The sequence below is a fragment of the Xiphias gladius genome, chromosome 11 (genome assembly GCF_016859285.1).
Source record: "Xiphias gladius isolate SHS-SW01 ecotype Sanya breed wild chromosome 11, ASM1685928v1, whole genome shotgun sequence".
Taxonomy (NCBI): domain Eukaryota; kingdom Metazoa; phylum Chordata; class Actinopteri; order Istiophoriformes; family Xiphiidae; genus Xiphias; species Xiphias gladius.
In genome coordinates, this window is record NC_053410.1 from 19334647 (window position 1) to 19358744 (window position 24098).

At 40.0% G+C, this 24098-nt stretch overlaps 1 protein-coding gene across 1 annotated transcript; it reads right to left on the minus strand.

Annotated features, from left to right (window-relative positions):
• Positions 1-1218: 1218 nt before the first annotated feature.
• On the minus strand, positions 1219-22332 carry egln1a (egl-9 family hypoxia-inducible factor 1a). Its single transcript, XM_040138817.1, has 5 exons — positions 21277-22332; positions 7821-7940; positions 2045-2181; positions 1891-1958; positions 1219-1787 (listed from the first exon to the last, which is right to left on the minus strand). Exons 1-5 carry the CDS (start codon positions 21979-21981, stop codon positions 1732-1734), a joined length of 1086 nt encoding a protein of 361 aa, XP_039994751.1. The 5' UTR covers positions 21982-22332; the 3' UTR covers positions 1219-1731.
• Positions 22333-24098: the final 1766 nt, after the last annotated feature.

The window sequence follows — 24098 nt, forward strand, 5'->3', positions numbered from 1 at the left end:
GGGGTATAAAAGATGGTGTCTAGCCATGCTTTCTTCAGTTGGTTTCCGGAGCTAACTTGGGTTTATCTCTTTTGAAAGAATAAACTCTATTGCATTGAACTCTGATCACCTCCAGTGAGTTTTTGTGAACTTTTTGAGACTCCAGTAACTCATCACCTTCACTGAAGTTAAGTGTTGGAAGAGAGGTCCAGAGATACACTCTGGCCCGGACCTTGGCATCTTGTTCTCCAACAAACCATCCTTCTGACAAAGGAGCAATTTTTTGAAACAAAAAGACCAGCAGGCTGGATAGAAATCTCACTGCTCCCCTTTTTATTGATGAGATTTTTTCAAAGACTGTTGCATTCTAAAAAGCACTAAATACAATATGTGCCATGGAAATTTACAGCAGTTAATACTTTAGAGATTAGCAAGTAACTGGTTGTTCATTTACAAAACAACTTTCTCCCTGTGTATATGTGAGACAAGTTTAGAGATTGTATCGAAAATGGCCCGAATCGGTTGTGAAATATTAGATTACTCATTTTATTAGAGCGCCGATTTGTTTCCCTCATGAAGACAGTAAATAGAAAGCCAACCATAAATTAAATGAAATACTGAAAACAAATAGGCGACTCTGGTACATAGTCCAGAACATTAAATGACTTTGGAAAAATCAACTTGAAGCTATTTATACAATAATTTAATGATTGATGGTGTCATTTACCATTTGTTCAATCTATTAAAATGTTATAGTCATTTTGAAATAGTGCAGCTATAATATTTCAATCACACAATCTTATTTTCAGTTGTTTTAGGAATAATGATCCCAGGTGTTGATCACTGCAGATAATAATGGTCGAGAAAAATGTTGATGGCTGTTCTAAAGCTAAATATGTTTTGTTCTTTAAATGTGAAGAGCCTCATTTTCATTATATGGAATGTTATTTATCCATAGAGACAAAAAATTACAAAAATAATAGGCGTACTAAACAGTAGGTTTCCTGCAGAGGGCGGCATGGAGCTGTGTATAGTGCAAGCAGGAGGGCAGGGAAGGCAGTAGCAGTGTCCTTTACTGACACGTCAGATTGTAAGCTTATTGGTGACTTGTCTCTAATTCAAAAAGTTCATGTATCAGTGTGAGAGGGAACAGGAACAGCAAGACCACAAATGACACAGCTGGCATCTACTGTGCTGCAAATGAATGAACTCAAACTAAGACCAATGAAGTTCTGTCAGAAAAAGGGTGTTTTTAATTCAGATCATTCCTCATATTATTGCAAACTTGAGCACATTTTGCCATACAGTAGCTTATAATAGCTGATTCCATGTGAAAAGAATAACACATTAAGCATATGCAGAACACTGTACCTTTAAGGAATTAACTGCAAAAACCTATATGCAAAAGATGTAGATTCTCTCTGAGCTTAATTCCTGTTTGAAGTGATGTTCTGAAAATGTCAGCTATAACGTAAGTGTTCCCCACCGAAGAGGTGGAGAAAAAAAAAAAAAAAAAAAAATCCCTTTCAGTACAATGTCATGACATTCAAAGTCCGCTGGGTTGCCCAGGTTTGCTGAAAATGAACAGAAATCACTGTATATTTCTTTGTTTTGTCTCCATGAGCATGGATCTTCCACCCACTCAAGCAAGTCTGCTGTTTTGCCTTGTAAAACACACACACACGCTCTCTATAGGCCACTTTCTTCGGACAGAGCACTTAATGGCTGTTTGTAGGGGACACAGGCTTCCCACTAGCTGGGATCTGATGGTTTGTCGAGTTCAACCTTCACTCCTTTTTCTCCTGCACCTGCACACAAAGGAAACACAAACGTACAGTAGATGATGCAAAAGAGCATAGAAGGGCTAAAACAACAGAAACAGGACTGTGTAGTTTGTCCATCAAATCCTACCTGTTAAGTACTTTTCTTTAGCCCTGGCTCGCTCGTCCGCATCGAAATACCACACTGTGATGGCATACCTGCGGAGACACAATTGGAGCGGTGAGTCACTGGAAAACCGACTGATCATCTGGAGTGTGTGCAGTGGACAGACTCGGATGCTGACCTGGTGGCGAAGGCGGGCTGAACCTCGTGAGGGTTCCGTCTGTCTGACCAGAACAGCAGCAGACGGTCAAATTTGGGCTCTATGTCAGCAAACTGGGCCTTTCCTTCTGGGAAGATTCGAAGAAGGCCACCGTGTTCCTGGAAGAGCAAAACAAGAAGAAACAACCCCGTTATGTACACAAATCAGGACAAAGAAATAGCAGGAAGGTAAAGGGAGACCGGGGGAAGCAAGCAGCAAGTGAAGCCTCTGCAGTGATCATGTCTCTGGATTTGATTCCTATCCTGTTCATCCACATTAAAAGGTTAACATTGAGGGAAAGGAGATGAAGCACCCCAAAAACGGCATATATTACTCATATAAAAGAAACTCAAATATAACCAATATATGAGGCTTGTTAAATTATCAACATAGGACGACAATGTTAAAGGAAAAGGGTTGTCCAACTCCAAGGGCTAGGAGGAAAGCTCAGGATAGGAAGCAGCAGTGGGGGACGGCTTTCCTGTGGAGGGATAGGAAGAATAACCCACAGGAAAACTGCTCTGGCTGGATAAAGGACCTGGAGAGTGAAAAAGCAGATTGCTGCAAGCGTGCCGCTTTAACTCACACACAGCTGATATGATAGGCCCCTCTCTTCACACGCAAACTAGCAGAGCAAAAAAGGTTAACACCCTTTGCCGAAGAAGTAATGCTATTCCCATTTATACCACTTTGAATGAGGGGGAATGCCGCTGGTGTGACAAAACTAAATAAAGCACAATGGGGTCAGAAAAGACAGGAGAAATGTTTCTTTCATGCAACACGTAAGCAGCTCAAGGACGACTGATGTTAACAATTGTTTAACTCCATGCATAGCCAAGTTGGTGGTAACATTCAGTCGGCAGGCCTGAAAACTATGTTGTATGGATTGGATTGAATGGGTCAAGCTGAACTGGATTGATGCGGAATGACAACACATACTTAAAAACTCAAATAATCCTGTAAACCAAAATGGACACTGAATAACATTGTTGTTGGACGAATGTTTTTTAAACCTAAAAAAAAGCACAATGGTTATGAAATTCAATAAAGTAAAAATTCCTTAGAGTACAATAGCGGAGTCAGTATAGTCATTTAGGTGAAAACTGGTTTGGAAGTCACAGCAGGTTTTATTTCAGGAGAATACAACCTGACCACTGGATCCACATTAATATAAAATTTGTAATATATCCCATATAACCCAAAACTTACTCCATAGATTTCAATGGATATGCCAAAGTCTCTATTCTCTCTATTCTCTTAGATTTTAATGAAAACAAACCGTTTTTGCTACTGGCCATCATGTTTTTCTGCAATAGCTATTTAACGTATTTACACCTATTAATTAACTCCCAAAATTATAGTTTTCATTTTAATGTAGAGTCCACCACCTGAGGGATTCACAGGAAACAAGAGGCATGCAATCCAGAAATACTGTTTTTAATGATAACTTATTGATATCAGCCTCACTGTTTACCGTTCACTCTCCTACAGCCGTATGAGAGCTGGATTAAATTACTTCTAAGGTAAACCAAACCTTTCCTACTGCTGCTGGGCACTAGCATTCATCTGGCGAAAAAAAGGGTGGCTTTTGTTGTGAAGAAGCCACAGGAAATGCAATGTATTTGTCACAGTGGTTAGTGCTGATTGTGATTTTTTTTTTTTTTTTTTGGGTCGGCACATCACTATAAAATTTAGCAGAGAGTAATGGAACTTGTGTCGTCTCAACATGAAATCAGATCGCACTTGGATAACACTTATATTAGTGTCTGTCTTTTAAAGCAACGTGATTATTTGGCTGCACTATAAACGGATTCACCATTTGCTCTTCTGTTGTATTTCTGACAAAGTAGCTGCTCAAGTGTTTGCTGTAGTATTAAACTTCACTTGCTGTTACCATGGTAACCATGAGGTCTGCCTAATCAACCAGGACTGAAAGCTTAAGGACTATAAGTGCAATTTACCACACTGCGGGAGACATCACTTTTTTAAGTTTTCAGTTGTATACTTGGCTGTGCATCGTACCTTTTTATTTATATAACTGGCTTTTTTCGGGGGGGGGGGGGGCAACCTGTCTAAGGCAAGTGTGATTTTGGACTATATAAATAAAATCATATTCGTGTAACTTAACTTTCACACGAGTAGTATGTGAAAGTTCTACAATGTGCTCACGCCCACACGCACAACGCTGGATGGTCAAAGGTTTTTTTCTAGTGGGTTGTGGAAAGAGTGGATGGAACAAAACGTTTTACTCTTGTCTGACGACCTGTCCAATTTAAACAAATAAAATCTTGCCAAACCTGACACCCCCATGCCCGCTGAGATCACTTTTCACTAAAGGAAGTCCAATGGTGTGCCCACAGATACATAATGATAAACTGTACTAAACCCGACTGTTATTGCATGAAATAAAGAGTGGTGTGTATTTGTCTGTATGCCCCTATAGTATGTGTCAGCTGTGACTGACTGGTGACCTCTCCTTGCCTCTCGCCCACTGCATGCTGGGATACACTCCAGCCCTCTGCAACCCTGAACAAGATAAACAGTTTAAAAAATGGATGGATCTTGGTGTAGCAAAAAGACTACTGAGATGCACTTTCACCTATCATACATTATTTTAATCCACTTTTTTCAATGCAGTACTTCTAAAAATAAAAAAAATTCAATACTGAATAGCATTTCTTTATTTTGGGTATTTTGGGGTGCCTTTAAACCCTAAAACACACTTTGCACAGAATCTGTACTAGTAACAGAAAACAAAAGCATTTCCAGTGGCTGATTCGTCTCCATCAACTTTGATTTCTGCTCGCCTCTAGATTTTTCCTTCGACCAGTGCAGCTTGTTTCTTTTATTTTTGTCACATGGGTGCACGGGGAACATTCAAAAGTTGTGACTGGTCATGCATAACTGAAGTACATGACGTAACACACTGGGATTTTCAGGAGTCTTGAGGATATCACAAATACTTTATTATCTCAGAGTTATGATTAGACATGATTATCGTGTTGATAGCTGAATGTACTTTATACAATTATATACAGTGAACTATATGTACCTACTGCGTAATCTGAGCTGAAACATTATATATAAATTTTTGATTTATAGTACATATACAGCTAACTTAACACCTACATGTTGCACTTTTCTAATGATTTCGTATAGAAGTGAAGCAGTTGATGAGGTATGATGTTGAAAATTGCGGGTAAATAACTAGAACAACTGCAAAGCCATGTCATCCTCTCATGGAACCCAAGTATCCAGGCAACACCATTCTGTAACAGGCCGCTCATCACACGGCTCAATAAAACAGCCCATCAGAGACCAGATTGAGATTATTCACATGTCCAATGGGCTTCCAGAACATGGCTCATTTAAATAACTGATGCCTGTATGTGAAAATAATACAAATCATGCATCAGCTTAGAAAATTAAAACAAGGGCAGCCACCTGACGTACACTGTTAAAAGTATCAACAGGAATAGATCAAGAACACACATAAACGGGCAAAAACTCTGATTATGTTGAGGAAGCAATCGGTCATACACAGGATAGGTAATATAATGTAAAACACTCTAATAAAGCGGGTCACAGGTTAGGTGGAATCACATTTATCAGCGTCTGCTGGCTATAAAAAGGTGTGGTGTGGTAACAACACTTTGATATGCACAGTTTCATTGCAACATGAGACACCTAATACATTCCAAACAGGCCAAGTTATTTGTGCCCAATTTGCAGGTACACTAAAAAAAAGAAACCTACTGTACATACTGGTTATGTAATATGTCAAGAGAAATGGTCCTGGAAACCATGGTAACTGCATCAACAAAGAGGAGCAGCAGTCACAGGTTGAAGCTAGTTAACAAGGGACATAATGGACATGTAGGGCATCCTTTTGCACTTGTGATTCAGTTACCTCACAGTTTAAACACTGTTAAATTAAGTATATATTTATACCAGAGACAGGTCCCCAATACCCATGCATTCAGCTTGCCTTATTGCTCGCTTGGTGACAGTCAGAAATGGTTAAGCTCTGTATAGTAGTGCTCATAGCCAGAAGACAGACTCATGCATGGCCTGCATTCTACCAAAAATTCGCACCCAGAAGCAAAACCGAGTTTCCTGTAATTAAGTAATTTACATACACAGGTCTGGAGGTATGTGAGGAAGTCTGGATAACAAACTCTTGTCTACTTATGTGTCTTGTCATGTCACCAGCTCATCAGAGAAGAATGACAGGCATCCTTCCACCAGACAATTGCTGCTTTGTTATCAAGAGTGTTACTGTTACTTCCTGGTGTGCAGCATCCTGTTTATTTGTCTCAATTAGAGGTGAGTTCCTTAACCACTTGTCCGATGACATTAATTGCTGAACACTTAAAGAACATTACAGTGTAGCCTACGTTTTCGACTATCCGTTCATATTGTGACAAAAATGTGGAGCCTGGAAGGTGTCTTCTGAAAAGTTGTAGGAACTGAAGTTACAGATTGTTGTGGCTACTATGGCCAGTCAGGGAGGAGCACCCAGAAATTTAGCGGCAGGCTGGCAGTGCTGTTTTGGTATCCAGGTGCCCACAAATACTGAATTCATTCCTTAATGTCTACTTTGTAATATTATTGCGTTCTTTCACATTCCCCTCGACTTTATTTTTATATACAGTTGTGATTTTATATTAGAGGTTGTTTCAGCAACACTGGCCAGCTTTGGCTGCTCTCAGTTAGCTGCAGATACTGTGTATTGTATAGTTTAACATGAACACAGAGCAACATGAAAATCCAAAATAAACGGTGAAACTTGTCAGGACATGGACAATCTAATTTAATGAGATGCTTGGGTTTAATGCAGTTTTGTTTTGATTTTGGGTGGGATACACAGATATACTTAGTATTTACTAGTTAGAGTTGTGATATGTCTGACATCCTTTAAATATATGGGAAAATGTTTACAAAACTGTGTGGCATGATGTTCTATTCATTTGTATGCATGAATGGCATACAAATTAAGTGCTTTGAGGGTACAAATTTGGTTTTCCCCCCATATCTGGCCTCGAACTACAGTTAGGCCTTTAAATAAATGTTTATGTCAGACCTGGGGCAGTTGAAAGAAAGGTTCATAGGAGCTACCAACACTACCAAATAATTCTCCAAGTACATCACAGCACCAGAATTATTTGAAATTCTTATTTGATCCATATAGTAATTGTTCATCAAAGATGTGAGTAATAAACTACCACAGTAACATCTCAATCTCTTTCGTCTCTGTCTGTAAATCCACTTTCTTGCAGGAGGAACGATAGGTGTTTGGAAGGTAGCATGGGGGCGCTCTTCTCCCTGATTGGGTGTGGCTAGATTAGCAGGATCTCAGCGTTTAAATGGGATTATAAATGAGGAGAGTGGCCGAACAGCACGTACTGACACATAACCTCTACTACTGACTCTGCATGGGTGTGTAGTATGGAATAAAGCAGGGTGGAGGGTGACGACTACGCCACGAAGACAAGAGCTAGGCTGACTTGTCATATGCTTGTTGCAGAAAGTCGAGCTGGAATGTGAAGACCAGATACATGGCCTTTTTGCAAATCATTTTGTTCTGATGGTTATTTCAGTGATAATTTCAAATCACAGTTGAATCAGTGTTTTGGACAAAAAAAAAAAAAAAAAAAAAAAGCAAATTAGAAACATAAGTACTGGGTAACGTTGAAATGTGGATTACTCTTCATCTGTCACTAATGAACATTATTTCCTCCACACATCACTCACATACCTTGGCATTCCAATCTTTATTAAGGTAATATATGCATGTGACACACCGTCCATCGCCGTTGGGGTTATCCACATGGCGCACGTATCCTGTCCCGTTTCCAGGGTAACACGCCACCATTGCCTGAAGATAGAAAGATGAAAAGGCATGCTTAGTAAAAACAGATAGGTGGTGACGAAAGCATAATCGTATGCCAATAATGTCTCAATCTCATGTGTGTCACCAAACAACAGAAGTACTGTATGAACATAGAGAAGAAAAAGTCAAGGTTGCATGAAAATTGTGTGTGTCAGTGCAAATGTAAGTGCCGGTGTGGATTGAGTCAGTCAGAACCGGGGCTGTGGCAGCAGCTCATCTTGCCTTTGTTGGCCTGTGATGTGGATACAGCAGCCTTGGCACAGCCATATCGTATTGTCCTTACCTCACCTGCACCAAGACTGACTGCTTACAACCCAGCTGCCTCATTATAAACTTTAAACTAGCGAGAAAATAAACCGGAGATATCGTGCTGCACGTCAACTTCCCCTTGCCTTTTCCTGCTCTATTAAGACTCACATGATCTGCTTGGGTGTTGGCAGTGAACCCCTGTGAGCTCTTGTAAACTTCTTGGTGTAAACAGCCAGCAAATTCACTCATACAACACAGAAAGTCCCTCAGGAATAAGACACACACACACAAGTGGTGACTCTCACACTGCTGGGAAGACTGTGACAGAAACACTTGTCTTTTCTTCAGATATAAGACTTCCATGGAAAAAATTATGTCAATTTTGAAGCGGAAAGAAATCCATCCATCGCCATTGTCCTAGACTGCTGATTTCTTACACTGCCTACAATATCAGGCTGCATATAGTATAACAGATATCAGACCATAAGCACTGGAAATGACAACCAACACTTGCACGACACCATGCAACTGCGTGTTTTCTGACTTCTGAAAGAGGAGCTGGAGAGAGCGGCGAACGTGCACAAACACAGGGCAGATTGAGCCCTCATGCACCGTGTCTAAGCAGTGATATGACAAACAAAAGGCAAGTTCCTCCACATTCTTTCATGCACTTGGATCAACATAAACCATAGCAACATTATTATAAACACTCACAGTAGACTAAACTCCTCCACCTGGTCTTGTGCCAAGCGAAATAATGTCACTTTAAATACCTAAATTGTGAAAAGCGATCCTGTGTGCAGAGAAATTAAGGAATAAGCTATATTTTAAAAATATTTGGATTTCAACTATTTGAACAATCACTGAATTAATACTATGGAAGTCTTTCCATGCACATACTTTTGAAAAGGTTAATTATATTGTACTACAACAGTATTTGAATTGCAAAATGTTTATGAGCAAACGCCTCCTAGTCCGGCAATGCTCAGTGAGAGCAAAAAACATCCACATTACACATGCATCTGAATCTTATTTTCCTGCACATCTGACCGTACTTGCTTGCGTAAGTGCACATTGTGCTCACATCTTTTGAGTGATGCAGGCTACCACTGGAATGCACAGTATCAGGGCCTTCAAAGCTGAAAAACAACAAAACTCCAACATAAAGATGAAGGGGGTGGGGAGTCTTGCTCCCGCTGCATGAACTGACAAACTACTTTATCGATTTAAAAAAAAAAAAAAAAAAAAAAAAATAGAAGGAAAAAAAAGGCTGGGTCTCAGAAGAAGCGGCTGCTGGGAATCAAGGCGGGTGAGGGGCACGCAAAGTGACAAAGGACTTCCTGTCAGTGAGGTGCAACACATTAAGCTTTTGTGTGTGTGTGTGTAAAAAAAGAGGGAGAGAGAACAAGGAAGAGGGGCACAGATAGAGAAAGCAGAGGGGTAGGGCTGGAGCAGAAGAGAAAAGTGAACTGCTGTAAACTTTGACTCCTGGCCTCCCTCCAGAGGGAGCAGTATTTTAATGTTCATGCTACGTGCAGAGCGTGAGGAAGGTTGGCTGATCCTCGGCTATGTCACCCCTCCCACCCTTGACTGCTAGGCTCATGCTGCAAGGCTGGAGATGAGTAAACAGTCACTGCTAGGAAAAGTGTGTTTGTGTGGATTCAGATGTGTGAGGGTGGGGTCTGTGTGTGGGGGCTCACTTAAGTTGTGAGAGCCTTGGCACTCAGCAAAAACCCAGACACAGCAGTTTTGCCTTTCACTTCCTCCAACTGGACAGTTGAAGAAACTCTAGAAGGCTTTATCTCCTGCAGGAAAGGTCAGTTATGCACCTGTGTGCATGCCAGGTGCATAACCTAATATGCCATTTGGCCAGCTGGCACTTCTCAAAACCTTAACAGAAAGTATTAAGCCAGAGTAATAGTGTGTGGATTTCAAGATATACAATAATGATACTTGAAAAATAACGAGCAGTAAAATCCAAAATAAAGTAAAAATTAACATATCACTGAGAGTGTACACAAAAGAGAGTGTACACCAATTATCCACAGAAAATACATGAAACTGGAATGTAGATCAGCTAGTGTCTGCAAATGCCAACCTTGTATGAAGTGCTGTTTGCCTTTCATGTGACTTGGTCATGAGGACCCAGCAAGCTGAAGAGACAAGACTTCTGATCAAATCCTCAGTCAGAGAACCACAGACGGCTTGAAGCGAAAACCTTGATGAAAAATGCAGCATGCAGCGGGGGTACAGACAGCATCAGAGTACAGCAGTTTGTATTGGCAAAATGTGGAGGAAAATCACTGATTCTCCACGATAAAAGACCTGTATTACTACTTTGTATGCTCATGCACTTTAATCCACAATATTCCCTTTCTCTGACTTAAACTCTACAAACTCTAAATGTGGTATTGTGATATAGTCCTGACATAACTAAATGTTTTAATATAACCTGGTCTAATTGAACTACTGGTATCAAAAGATTCTGATTATTTCTCCATGCTAACATGACTCGGTCACACTGTAGGAGGATTTTCTTCCTTGCTATCTTCACCTCTGACCTTTATACCTATTTGAGCCTCCTTTCTTCTCAACCGCTTATTTTTCCACGTTCCTAGGTGGCCCTCATTAGGAGGCTGACCTCGCTTGCTGTTTCGTTTGTTTACATTCCACAGGCACAGCGTCAGAGGCTGACTGGCATTTACAGACAGAGAGTGAACGAGAGAGAAGTAGAGGTCATCAAAGTAGCTTGCAGAGGCCTTCGCTAAGGCCAGATGAAAGACAAACTTTATGCCACAGATACACATTTACTGAGCATGAAAATAATTAACATTATAAACACCAGCAGTCTGCGTCCACTAGCAAGCCACAGTGTCAATAATCAAAATGATTCATTTTTCATTGAAACAAATTTGTTTTCATGTTTACTTTCACTAAAACAAGTCTGATGTAGTTTCCAGTTAACCAGTTGTGCTTTCACTGTACTTTCAATTACTTGGGTGGTGTGTTCTTTTTTCAGTTGGCTTTGCCCAGGTGGGATGCCAACTTGCCGCCCATCTGTTCAAATTCAGGAAGGTTTAAAAATGTCCCTCAACATCAAGGGTTGGCTGTGCAAGTGAAACATTCAAGAATCATTTCAGTGCCATTAATGTAGGGGCTGTATTTGTATCAGGAAAAATATTGGCCAACAAAATGACATCTTTACTTAAAGTTAAAGTTTTGACTGCTTTAATTTTTTCCTACATTACACACAGTTCAGTGCAGGCACTGGTGTCAATTTCAGACAACTACTTCAAATATTTATTTTTGCTGCTGATAGAAGGGTTACAATGATATTCATAATGATGACCCAAGGTCACTGTAATATTATTGAACATAATCAGTTATTGTTCTCCATCTACAATAATTCAATAAATCAATAATTCAATTAAAAACATGACTTAATCCCTTTATATCTGAGATTGAGATAACAGACAGAGGATCCCTCTGAGACTGGGAGAGACTGATCTTTTCCACACAAGTTATGTGCTACTGCTTATTTTTTCTCCTCATTCTCAATTTGTCTCAGACATCTGAAAATCAAACCTCAAATAAATCAAACTCTGACTGGATGGGATGTGATCAGCACAAGCAAGAGTAACATTATTTATTTGAGGATAGATGTACTAATTTACCGTAAACTAAAACACACGCCTTTGCTCTTCTAAATTCTTTATTTTTGTTCATGTATTCACAGTTCAGTTCAAGGCGTTTGCAATGTTACTGCAAACCAAATAGAACTATGTAAACCAGAAGCTTAAATTTATTAGATTTTGATAAAGGTTGCTTAGGAGGTTATCTAGTTACTATGCAAATATTACAGTGATTTCTCCATTCATCCTACGTTACCGTGGTAAATGCAAATCGGTGACTAAGTTCAGCTGCTGGCAGTGAACACACCTCAATGGCTAATTTCAATTTAAATAAGACATGCAATGAGTTTGCCATTCCCCGACTTTATCTTAATAACCTGTCGTGTAAGAATAACAAAAACACTAGTATATCAAAGACAAGAGTCACAGTGACCACCTTGTATGTTAGAACAAAACACCTTCTGTTAAATTGGGAAAAACTTGAACTGACACTTACTTCCTCAGTGGAAGAAGTAGAAGAAGAAACCTCACCGAGCAGGCAATCACAATAACTTTAGGCCATAGCATGGAATAATGATACTTTTATACAATAAGTGTTTTTGATGGCAACTAAGGCTGCTGGCTAAGAATTTCCATCCCTTGTCCAAAATTACAAAGCTCTATCATGTTAACAAAAAAATGTGAGAGTGAATGATTCTGTGGAGCCTAGAGTTGTGGTACGCTTGACATTTTGTCAAAACTGCCACAGAATCATAAATAATTAAAAATAATTATGAAATCAAATGGATTTATAAACCATAGCATAAAGTGCCAAGGACTGTACAAATGAAGAAACAACCCTGTTGTTGCTCATGTGAGTGAGGAGGAATTGGACCAGACAGAAAGGGCAGCTCCCAAACCGTTTTTTACATGCCTTTTCCAGACCTCTTTGAATTAATATTCCCGAGTGAAGTGAGAGATGAAATGTGAAAGTTTGTTTCTTGGCAACTCACTCATTAATTAACAGTACCATATAATAAGTTAATTTGAAATACAGTACTGTATTTACGTTTTGGTTTCTATAAATGTTATTTTCATTATTTACTATATATTTTATCATTAATAACTTTTATTTTTATACAGAATGTTTTTGTTAAAATTATGGCACTTTATCATCATTAATATTTGAATGATTTTTGATTTATTATATTAATGCTGCAGAGTATGTTCTTTTCAAATAGAGAAAAAAAATGAATAAATTAATAATGATATACACCACCTATGTAAATTTGAAGTCAGGGAATTAATTTCATGTACAGCTTACATTTTTAAAATTTCCAAGCAGACAAAAATCAAGAAAAGTAGATATTATAAACCAGACAGATTCCATAATGTCTGACAGAAAGTCACGGCTGATAAGCACAAAGAAATCTCCCTGTACTGTATCCAACCTGGCACTCTGCCACCTCCATCAGTCAAACATTAAAATTGCAAAAGGAATGAATTTACAGTATATACAGAATATATCCCCCATGTACACTGATGGTGGTGGAGCTGCTATGAAAAACTTTAGTCTGCTCATCAGGAGCAGCTTGGGGTTCAGTGTCTTCTTCAGGACACAAGCAAACACGTTTAAGGTCGTAGGGAGAAATAAACAGACCTAACATATCATTATCTTAATGGTACCCTGTGGAGTTGTCTTAAAAATAAATGTTATGTTTACGTTCTGTGTTTCTTAACCAAAATTCTAACACAAATGTTGAATACATTTCCTTCCTAATAAAACGCGTGCAGATAAAATTTAATGACAATACGTAACATAATACTGTTGTCAGCATGTTACCACAGCCAACTGTAGATCAATGGAACAGCATAAAACTGTTCTTCAACACACCCTTTTTTTTTACCTTGGCTCCCAGTTGTTTCTTAAGAGTAATTTGATCCAATGGTGGAGCTTAAATACACCTTTGTAATATTTGGAATCATTAAATGGTATATGTCAGTTTTCTTTGTCGCTGAATTTGTTTTCTTGCCAGGAGCAGGTGGTGGTGATGGTCACTTGCCAAGAGCTTCAGCCACTCTTTCATTTACAAAACAAGAGGTTACAATACGCCCTCTGAGCAGCGCAACTTCTTCAGGGAAGACTAGACACTACAGTGAGTGGCTATCGGAAGGTGACGAGAGGGGCCAGCTGGGCTGGGGCTAGCTGGTTAGCACGCTAACTTCATTAGAAGATGAGAAGTGATAGGAATAGACGTAAAACAAGAGTTAACATTGGCGTTGGTTTCCACCACCGTAGACAGCTCTTGGCAAGTAAAGGAATGAAATTTGATAGTGAACTGGCTACGCTTTTTCTAGACTGGTAAGTAAACAGCTGTTAATGCAAATGTTGGCTATGTGGCAATAGCAAAACTTATATATAGCAACTTTAAGAATTGGGAGGGATAAATGACATGAACATTTCCTGTGAAGCCATGCCAAAGAAAAAATATTTCTCTTTAAAATGGCTTAAGGAATTTGTGACCTTTGTTGAGACAGCCTGGGAACTGAAATATTTATGTAGACATATTTGTAGGGATGGAATTAACAACTATTTAAATGATCAAATTCATCTGCTGATAACCTTTAATTTAATTTACAGATAAATTTTTTGCTCTATAAAATATTAGAAAGCAGTCGTAAATGGCAACGACTAGTTCCTAGACCACAAGGGGCCATCCACAACTTGCTTGTTTTGTTAGACCAAAAGTTCAATTTAGAAATATGATAAAAAGAGCAGACGGAGCCAGAACATTTTTTTGTTTGATAAATGACTTCAGTGAATAACTGGTTATCAATATTGTTGATTTATTTTCTGCTTATCGACTAATTGATTAATCAAATGATCGGTTCAGCCACACTGCATATCTGACAGAGGCATTTCCTCAAATTGTACATCAGTGCTGATTTGGGAGTTTGAAAAAGTGGAGTTTCTCAAAAGAGACTTGTCAAACAACTCCATCCCAACACAACTATACACTGATCGCTGTGATGCTATCAGTTCATCCCTGGTTCTCGCACTAATGTGAGCCATGAATTGAGGTGGAGCAAAAAGGAAAAGCTGCGAGGGGTCTGCTCACTTGATGCTTATCCAAACACGAGTACAAACAGTTGGGATGGAGGCCTTGTTGCACAGGGGAGTGTGGGAACCAAGACAGTTTAGGCCCCAGCCCAGGATAGCTCACTGTTTTATCTGTCAGACAGCGGTGCTGCCTCCAGAGGAAATCCCTGTTTAAAGTAATGACCTAGTTTACTTTTTTCTTCTTGACTGTAGGCTGTGAACAATAGAGGGACGTATAGTAGGGGCACTACCCTTCACCCTCAACATGTTGCAACGGAAATGCAAGAACAGTTTCTGGTATCATTACGCAAATACTCTGAAGGGGATTGTGTAAAGTCGTCGACCTTGTAGATTTCATACTCTGCTTTTGTCTCCCAATGACTAACAAAAGATAACTGCACAGGCTGAACTGTGTAATGTGCTTAAAGCTTCATTTGGAATAAACTCAATGCTGAGATCTACTCACCTAAACAGGCCTGCTGTTTCTTCTGACCGAAGCAATAAAATCACACACAATAACCCATCAACATCAGAGAGCATCAGTTCATCCCCAAAACTGTCCTGCAATCACTTAGATGGTGTTACAGCCATAGATAACAAGAGCTAAGGGCCAATATCTGCAGCGCTGTGTCTGTTTTGAGCGGTAACTTTTTAGCAACTGCTCAGCCTTACTAAATGGCTCCATCGGTGCCTGTGTGAGAGCCAAGTGAGCTCATTCTGTAATTGGATCAGTCAATGATACTTTCTCGTTGCCAGTGGTAGAAGACTGAGCGCGGCAAGAAATATTAGATGAAAATATGTAATATAATATTAGCATGAATATATAAACGCCCCTTTGAGTCGAAGCTCAAAAAAGTTGGGTAAGAAAAAAATAAGGCATTGCTTTGGCTTCTCTGAACAAACTAGCGACAGGTAGTCAAAGCTCTGTATCAACCGTCAGCTCCCCTTCTCATTCTGTACAGAGGCTGGGGTATGGCATGGCAATGGTTATACTTAGTAATATGGCTAAATATAACAAATTACCTGATTGGTATCTTTCATTATTTATTTTGTATTGAATTGATACAACAATAAATAAAAAAATATATAAATATCCCAAACACTTTATAAATTGTTTTCAACATTTAACTCCGTCTGTCAACTCTACAGCTGCGAACAGTCAAAAACAGAAGACCTCTTTCTCAAGGCTCGCTTGGATTGCGGCCAGGTGCTGCTTACACATTCAGAGCCTAGTAAACAGAGAGATAAAAATGCACTCAAACTTGGATTTAATGCAAATTCTATTAAAGGCTTCACGTTTGCTAGAGAACACCTGTTCAAAATATATGAAACATAACTATACAGCATGTCACATTCAACTACCGGCCTTCATTCATCTCTATGGTATGTCACACATACAACATTAGATTATAACAACAATGGTATTATGGACATCACTAGAAACCCACATAGAAGAGGAGTGGCTGCTGGTCAGCTCATACTTGACCATGGATGTTGGGTGAGCCTTTGCTCTGACTGACTCTGAAACTATTACATTTATTGTTTATTGTATGATGGTAAAACAATATGCAGGAAAAAGGTGGTATGCAAGGTGCTGCCTCAGGGATGCTCGTACTGTAGGCGGAAGGAACGAGCAGCTCATGCCACCAACAGCATAATGTACAGCCAGCTCCAACGCTCAGACGACCACCACCACATGACTTCCTCTAGCCTTCTTACTCTATAGTGCTAGAAGATTTAGGTCAACGGTCAACTTCCTTATGAAAGCACATATATCTGCAGTCACTCTGTGACATTACAAATTTCGCAACAAATAACTTAACATTCAACGATATAAAACTCAGTTGCTCATTATTGACCACAACACTGGTGGGGAAGAGGGATAGATTTTGTCCTGATTTTTAACCTGTTTAGGTTAACGTGCTTTTTAGCAGCTTTCAGTAGTTTTCACTGAAAATGAAAGGCTTGGCTTGAGTTGAATGACAGGAAAACATACTTGTCTACTATGGTATTTTATCTCAGAAACCGTTTCTGGATGCAATTTCCAGAACACTTAACTTTTTTCAATATATCTTGCTATGGCAATATAAAATTGCATAGTTTTTAATCAATATCATCCACTTGAGGATATAAAAATAATTTTAATTATCAATTCATCTGTTTACTATTTTCTCAATTAATCAATTAATCATTTGGTCAATAAAATGTCAGCAAGTACTGAAAAATACCACACACGATTTCCTAAAGTGCAAGGTAACATCTTTAAATGTCATTTTATCTGATCAATAGTCCATAACCCAAAGACATTGAATTCACTATCACATAAATCTTCACAACTGAGAAGCCAGAACCAGGTGTGTCTGGCATTTCGGCTTTGAAAATCGACCTTCAGTATAGTTGCAGATTAAGTTTCTGTTGATTGACAAGTATATATTAAACAACTAATCATTTCAGCTCTGAAACAAAACACAGACCAAGTTAATTTTCACGACAGATTAATATATATATATATATTTGACAAAGCAACTAGTGGAGACGTGTGCCTCTGCTAACCACATATGAATCTCCAGAAACCATGTTCTATAATTATTGCGTCTTTTTCCACCTATGAGGGGATCTGGCAACATTGCAGATAACAGAAGTTTATCGTTATGTTTAATATAGGGGAATTAATCTTTCCATGAGTGTCAGAGAGTAGTGCCCGAGACAGTAATCTAAATGTGTGTAGTGTTGTCTTATTTGACTGAGTATATTGTAAACTGCCTGGATTGCATTATATTGTTACGAGTCCAGTCCCCGTAGGACCAAACAGTATCATATCTAAATCAAGTACTTACTAGACAGTAATCATGTTTCATGTACAACAATATAACTCTATAAATGCTAGCTTTGTACACTAGCAGTATGAATGTTTGTAATGCAGCCTTGGCTTAGTAAGACCCTGTGTTAACATGCTGAACATAGTAAAGTTCAGACGGGAACAGCGAGTCAGTGGCAGAACAGTCATGTTGCCGCCACAAGCTTCTTTGCATGTTCCCTGATAATGTTATAATGCCATCAGAGAGCATTCAACAAGCTGGAGATGCAGAGAAACAAACATGTCCTGCTGCCTGCGACTTCCCACAATGTTATCAAGTGAAAAGGGGAAATGAAAACAATGAAATTAAATAACTATTTGTGCAAAATCTTTTTCCTCTATCTGTCACAATGCGAAATTGTGCTTACATTGTGTTGTATCCCTTTGAGCCAGTGATACTGGCGGCCTTCCATATGCGCAAGTCATGCTGATTTTCGCTGGTCACAGTCCAGGCGTGTGTTTGCCAAGGCAACTAGGGCAGTAGGTGAGGAAGTCAAGTTCTCAACAGTGTTTGACTCAGTGGGCAGCTGCGCGGCTCAACAGCACAACCTGAAATAATGTCCTTTCGAAAAAAATGTTTCAAGTCTATAAAGAACCAGCCACGGGGAAAAAAAACACAACTGGACAGGATGATCCAGTGTGTTCTTTTTCAATGCTAGATCCTTTAAATGTCAAGCACCGTGATATGATGAGGTACTCAGACAAATATCAAACAGTGGCTTCCTTCAGTGGGTTATCTTAGTGATCAGAGGAGTATCATTTTTTTGTGCTAATCCTAAAGCTGTTAGTGTTTGACTAAACCCTCTCTATCATGACCATGTCAATTGTCAAAACCATGGCTATCTTCAAAAAATGCATATCCCATAACTTTTATACATCTCTACAGGCCGAATGAAACAAAAGTGATAAAGCAAGTATAACTAATGTGAAACAAAATCTGTACACATCCTAAAAATAATCACTCAGATCAGCAAATTAAATAACTATTGTAAATTCCTCTAAAACTAAAAGAAAAGACCTTCGAGTCAATATGTTTAGATAAGACATTAGATCCTTCAGACAGTGTGCATCAGATTGTTAACACTAGGTTATTAACTGATTATTAACAGTCCTCCAATAAATCCTACCTTCACCAAGGTTATAATGTTCAGTTACTGTTCAGACTATTAGAGAGGAATATTAATTCAGCTTTGTGGTCATTTTGGAGGCTTCAGTTTGTGGTGCTGTTGGACTGTGTTGTGTTATATTGAGAACTGTGTCTAATAAGTCTGCTCTCATTGATTTATACGAGTTGGACAAAATACTGAAACAGAACTCCTCTCAAACTACAGCCTCCAAAATGACCATAAAGTTGATTTGACACGTCTCTAAAACAGTTCCTACAAAGACTGATCACACTACAACCTTCTAGCAAGGTAGGAATTATTGCAGGGCTGTTATAATAGACTGCATTAGTTTCAGCTAGATGTACCTCTTAAACTGGTTTGCATTTCAAAGGAGCACTGGAAAAGGGATCGAGCCTAACCTCTATTCACTGACAAAGTGACAGTCTACTTCAGAGTATTTCCCCCAGGAAAGGAGGAAGAGGGGGGAAGCTGACGGCAGCTCATCTCCTCCTGGGTCAGTCTCATGCCACAAGGTCATAGTGACCAGATCTGGTTTAAGGAAGAGCTGCAGGTCGCTGGCCAAACGCAACCCAATAGCCGAGCTGGAGCATGGCTGACATTTTTTGAGCTGATGCAGGCTGATTTTTTTTTTTTCTTTTTTAAAATCACGCACAGCACTCACAAAAAAGTAACCGTTAAAAATGACTGATATAGTGATAAGGCAACTTTTTAAAGTACAATTGTTGCTAATTTTGTAAGAGCAACCAGCCTCAAAACAGGACTAATTTAGACACATTTTACAAGAAAATAGGCCTCAGTGAAACAGAAGCTGCCCACAATTTCCACTCCCACATACTGGCAACCTTGCAACATTCAGGTCTTCCTCTCAACATAGGAATGCTCTGTCTAACAAATTGTGTGTCTGTTTGAGATACTGAACTGAATTTATCACTGCTGTAAAACACTTTTAGTCTACCACCTCTCTACAGCGAGGTCAGAAGTCGCAGTCAGCTACAGAACAGCGTCCCGGTAGATGATTCAGCAGCACAGTTGGGCTTCATACTGCCTGACTTTGTCACTTTTATTCCACTGTTTGCCATTTGGTTACCGCTCCTCCGCACACATCCTGTTATTTTACACTAATAAGGAAGAACGCATAAATCTGTCATGTAATATGTACAATTTTTATAAGTGTGGACAGGATGTCTTCCTTTTTTGAGTGCATTTAGCAGCAGCCCGTGTCTATTAGAGCCGCATGTTACAAAGAACATGTGCACTGTGTTATAAAGTCTCACTGTGTCATCTGCTTGTCCATGCTGCAAGTATACTCTCAGTTGCAAGTTTATTAGGGAAACCTATAGTAGCTTAAACTAATGCAGTGTAATCCAACAGCCCTGCAGTAGAAAAAAAATGAGTTGATTAACCAATTTGTTGATCGACAAAACTAATTTGTAAGTTTTGAAGGTTGAATAATAATATAGCTAATTTTTTCAGCAAAATCTACATAGCGGCAGCTTCTCAGTTGTGGGGATTTGCCGCTTTTTCTGTCTTTTGTGATCAGTCTGAAGATGCCAATTTGGGATTGAGGAAATTGTGATAGGCCATTTTTCGCTATTTCCTTTTTTTCTTTACATTTTGTAGACCAAAAATTTCACTGAGAAAATGATCGGTAGTTGAAGCCCAACAGGACTGCACTAAATTGAAATAAAAATCATAAACGTCACGATGTTCAGATTTTGTTGAAAATGTTTCAGAGAGGCGTTGATTCAACTTTATGGTCATTCTGGAGGTTGTACTTTTTGTTGCCGGCTAACTGCATTGCATTATACTGAGAGGTCTTCATAATAAATTGTCCACCTCTCAAGCTACAGCTTTTCAAATGACGGTACCACTGAATCGACACTGTTTCAACCGTTTTCAACAAAATCTCGTCATTATAACCTGCGTGAAGGGAGGCTTCGCAGCGATACTGTCGTATGTGTTGAGGAAATAATCCACCTTTCAGACTCGGGGCATTAGCCACGCTTTAACCTGGAGTTACATAGGACTTACTAGCCTCTTACACTTAAAGTCGGGTCTAATTAGCAAACATATTAGCAGATATTGAAAGTAAATGTGCTTTGATGACACAATCTGTATGTCTGAAAGCACCGGGTGTGACCAGCCTGATTGTGCTTGCTGTTGAACCGTGCAACGCTGTCAGATACCTGCACAACTCGTACGGAGCCCGGGTACTGCTGTTTTTCAACCGAGCAAATTGTGTGGCAGGTGTAAGTCAGCAGACCGGCAGGGTTCTGGCTCCTGAGGGACAAGCAGGGCCAACCACTGGCTTTCAGGCATGAAAAAATACCCCAGATTTCAGACTGCTGGTTGTGTGTCCACCTGCCGCAATACTTACTTTTGTCCTTCCATTTATTGTGTAGTTCCCCAGTTTGCCGTTACAATGTCTGATCAGGTCGTCCATGCGACTCATTAGAAAGCGGATCTTCTCACAGCCGACTTCCCTCCCCTCTATCCACGTGATTTTGTCCCCTCTGATGTCTTTAGTGGAGTCGCTTTTTTGACTGACCAACTGTCCGTCTGTGAACCTGCCTGTTTTGTGCAGGGCCTTGACATTGTCCAAAATGCCTAGCCCGGTCTCTGCTCCTAAAAAGTTGTCCACCACACAGATGCCGTGCTTGTTCATACACGGGACTATGTACTCCATGGCAAGTTTCTGAGGGGATGAGCTGGTTTGTCCGTTAGGAGTGGCGGTGTTGTTTGAACCGTCCTCTCCCGGTCTGTCGCCGACCCCGGGGGCTTCTGTGTTCGTGGTTTGTGGCAAAGATGAACTGTCCGCCGGCTCGGGGCTTTTCTTTTCTCGGTATTTCTCCGGTGCCTTGTCGTCCCCCGACGGCGGCGCCTGCTCGGGCTTCTGTTTGGCAAGCTGCGCCTTGTCCGCCTCCTTACAAATGAGCTTGTGTTTCTTCCAGTGCTGTTTCTGGTGCTCCTTGCTGCAATAGAAGGAGCTCCGGCACCTACCACACTTGAGGAGGTTCTCCATTTTCCCACAAAGTTCACAGTACTGTCGGTCTCGGTCCAAGTCGCTCTGCTGCTTCTCCATGTTTGCGGCTACAACGGGTGCACTGCGCCTTTAATTCCGATCCTTCACACGCGCCCTGCTAACCGACAACTTTGGAAACGATCCACTGCCTCTGCCACGCTACACCGAGCGAAACGGAAAAGTAAGACTCAAAACCTCGCCATTTTATCACAATTACTCCCTCTTCACATCTTGTATCAGTGAAATAATACGACAGCGTGTGCCCTGGGACGAACATTTCGGGCTGAGTCGAGGTCTCCAGGAGGCATTTCTGCTGGCTAGCGGTTAGTCTCAGGGTCGTGCATGGCGCCGCTCAGTGTGTGCTCTGCCTATCTGTGGTCCAACCCACTCTGACGTCTGACCAAAAGCACCGCCCCCCTCGCGCTGCATTCGCGGACTGTGGGACGGGTGACGCTCAAAAATTGGCTCAAAACACGTGGAAGTGGTCAATCGATGCCATTTTAAGCAACAGGGAGTATGTCGTGATGATGTGCGCCCCTGGTTAATCAATGAAATGGTAAAATATGCCATCTTGTCTCTCTCCGTCGGTACCAGTCATACAGCCACAGTGATTATTCTCTGTAGTCATGTTCACTGACTTATCGGCAGTGGTAGAAAGTATATTTACTTTACTAATTTTGAGGTACTTGTGCTTTACATAAGCATTTCGATTTCATGCTACTTTAGACTTTTAGAAATTATGATTAATTGCTTTATACTAAACTCCCCAACTGTATATAATATATTAAATTAGCCCCACCAACCAGCTACCTCATTGCATCTGTGTTTATCCAATAATATAAAGCAATATTCATAACGTATAAAATAATACAACAATCTGAAAGGGAATATTCTGCATGATGAGTACTTTTATTTTTTGATAATTAAAAACATTTTGCTGATAATACATCTGTACTTATGCCATGTAAACTTTTGAATGCAGGACCTTACTTGCAATGGAATATTTTTACAATGTGGTATTGCAACTTTTACTTAAGTGGAGATTCTGAATACTTGATCCACCTCTGCATATGGGCTAGCAGATATAAAACGACTGATTTAGTAAAGCTACATATTACAGAACACACTGTCTTTGCCACATCATTTAGGCTATGTGTAGAGTTAGAGGCACATCTCAGATACTTGACCAACATTGTTTTGCAAATAAATGTTAGACTTTTATTTACGTATGATTCGAACAGTAGGATATGGAAATTGTGTCAGTTGCCCAAGGACAAATGATGTAGCCTACAGTTTTGGCTGAGGGCCTGTCTGGCATGTCTGGTGCACATTTTCCTCCTGCACTAGCAATAAGTAGCTGAGTGCAGCCTGATTTCTAAAATCATACACCTGCATGTGAAAAGCATTGCAAGAACAGTTGTGTTATTATTATCCCGAAACGGAGGCACTGAAAACCCAGCAGGTCGAACGCTAGAGTGTGGGAGCTTGACGGGAGCAACTGAAGGCATCATCAGTCAACGTCAACGTCAGAGTGTTTTGCCCTCATTCCTGGCTCGCATATGTGAAATTCCTTTCATTCAACAAAAGAATATTTTGCATAAAAATTTTGCTGTTGTTATAATCGAATGACTTGTTAGTTAGAGGCCGGTTTGTGAAGATCATGATTACGGTTGAGAGGGACTTAAATCGACTATCGGTATGCATATTGTAACACATTTTGATCGTATTTTTATGAAGCACAAACGTATGTTCAGGTGAATATGTCATTATATCTATTGCTGGCTCCTATCACTCATCAGTGCAATAAGTGAAACGGCTCTCTGCATGTCGTGGAGTGTGCTATGCAGAGGCAAAGCGCAAGCCCAAGTTGGCACCAGTCGTGTGGCACGTACACAGTCTGCAGGAGTCCCTGGAGGAGGGGTTACTGGAGAGGAGCGAGTAATCAGATCAAGAACGGTTGGGTGAAACATACTTTAATAGCAACAAATGACACAGGCCCATCTAGGGTGGCTGTGTGGAGATGACCGGTTGCTCATTCTGGGTTTTAACTGGAAACAGAGAGTGTTTTAGCTGCAAGGGCGGGCCTGTGACACTCCTTACAAAATAAGTTAAACTCAGGAATATGCTTATAATTAGCAGATACAGCATCTGCAACAATCAACCATGCATGATACTGA

Bases quoted from the DNA above. Each gene is read 5' to 3' on its own strand.
- egln1a (XM_040138817.1), bottom strand. From the start codon at position 21,981: ATGGAGAAGCAGCAGAGCGACTTGGACCGAGACCGACAGTACTGTGAA. The intron at 7,941-21,276 runs GTAAGTATTGCG...TTCTATCTTCAG, and splicing joins CAATAAATGGAAGGACAAAA to GCAATGGTGGCGTGTTACCC. The intron at 1,959-2,044 runs GTCAGCATCCGA...GTGTCTCCGCAG, and splicing joins CAGCCCGCCTTCGCCACCAG to GTATGCCATCACAGTGTGGT.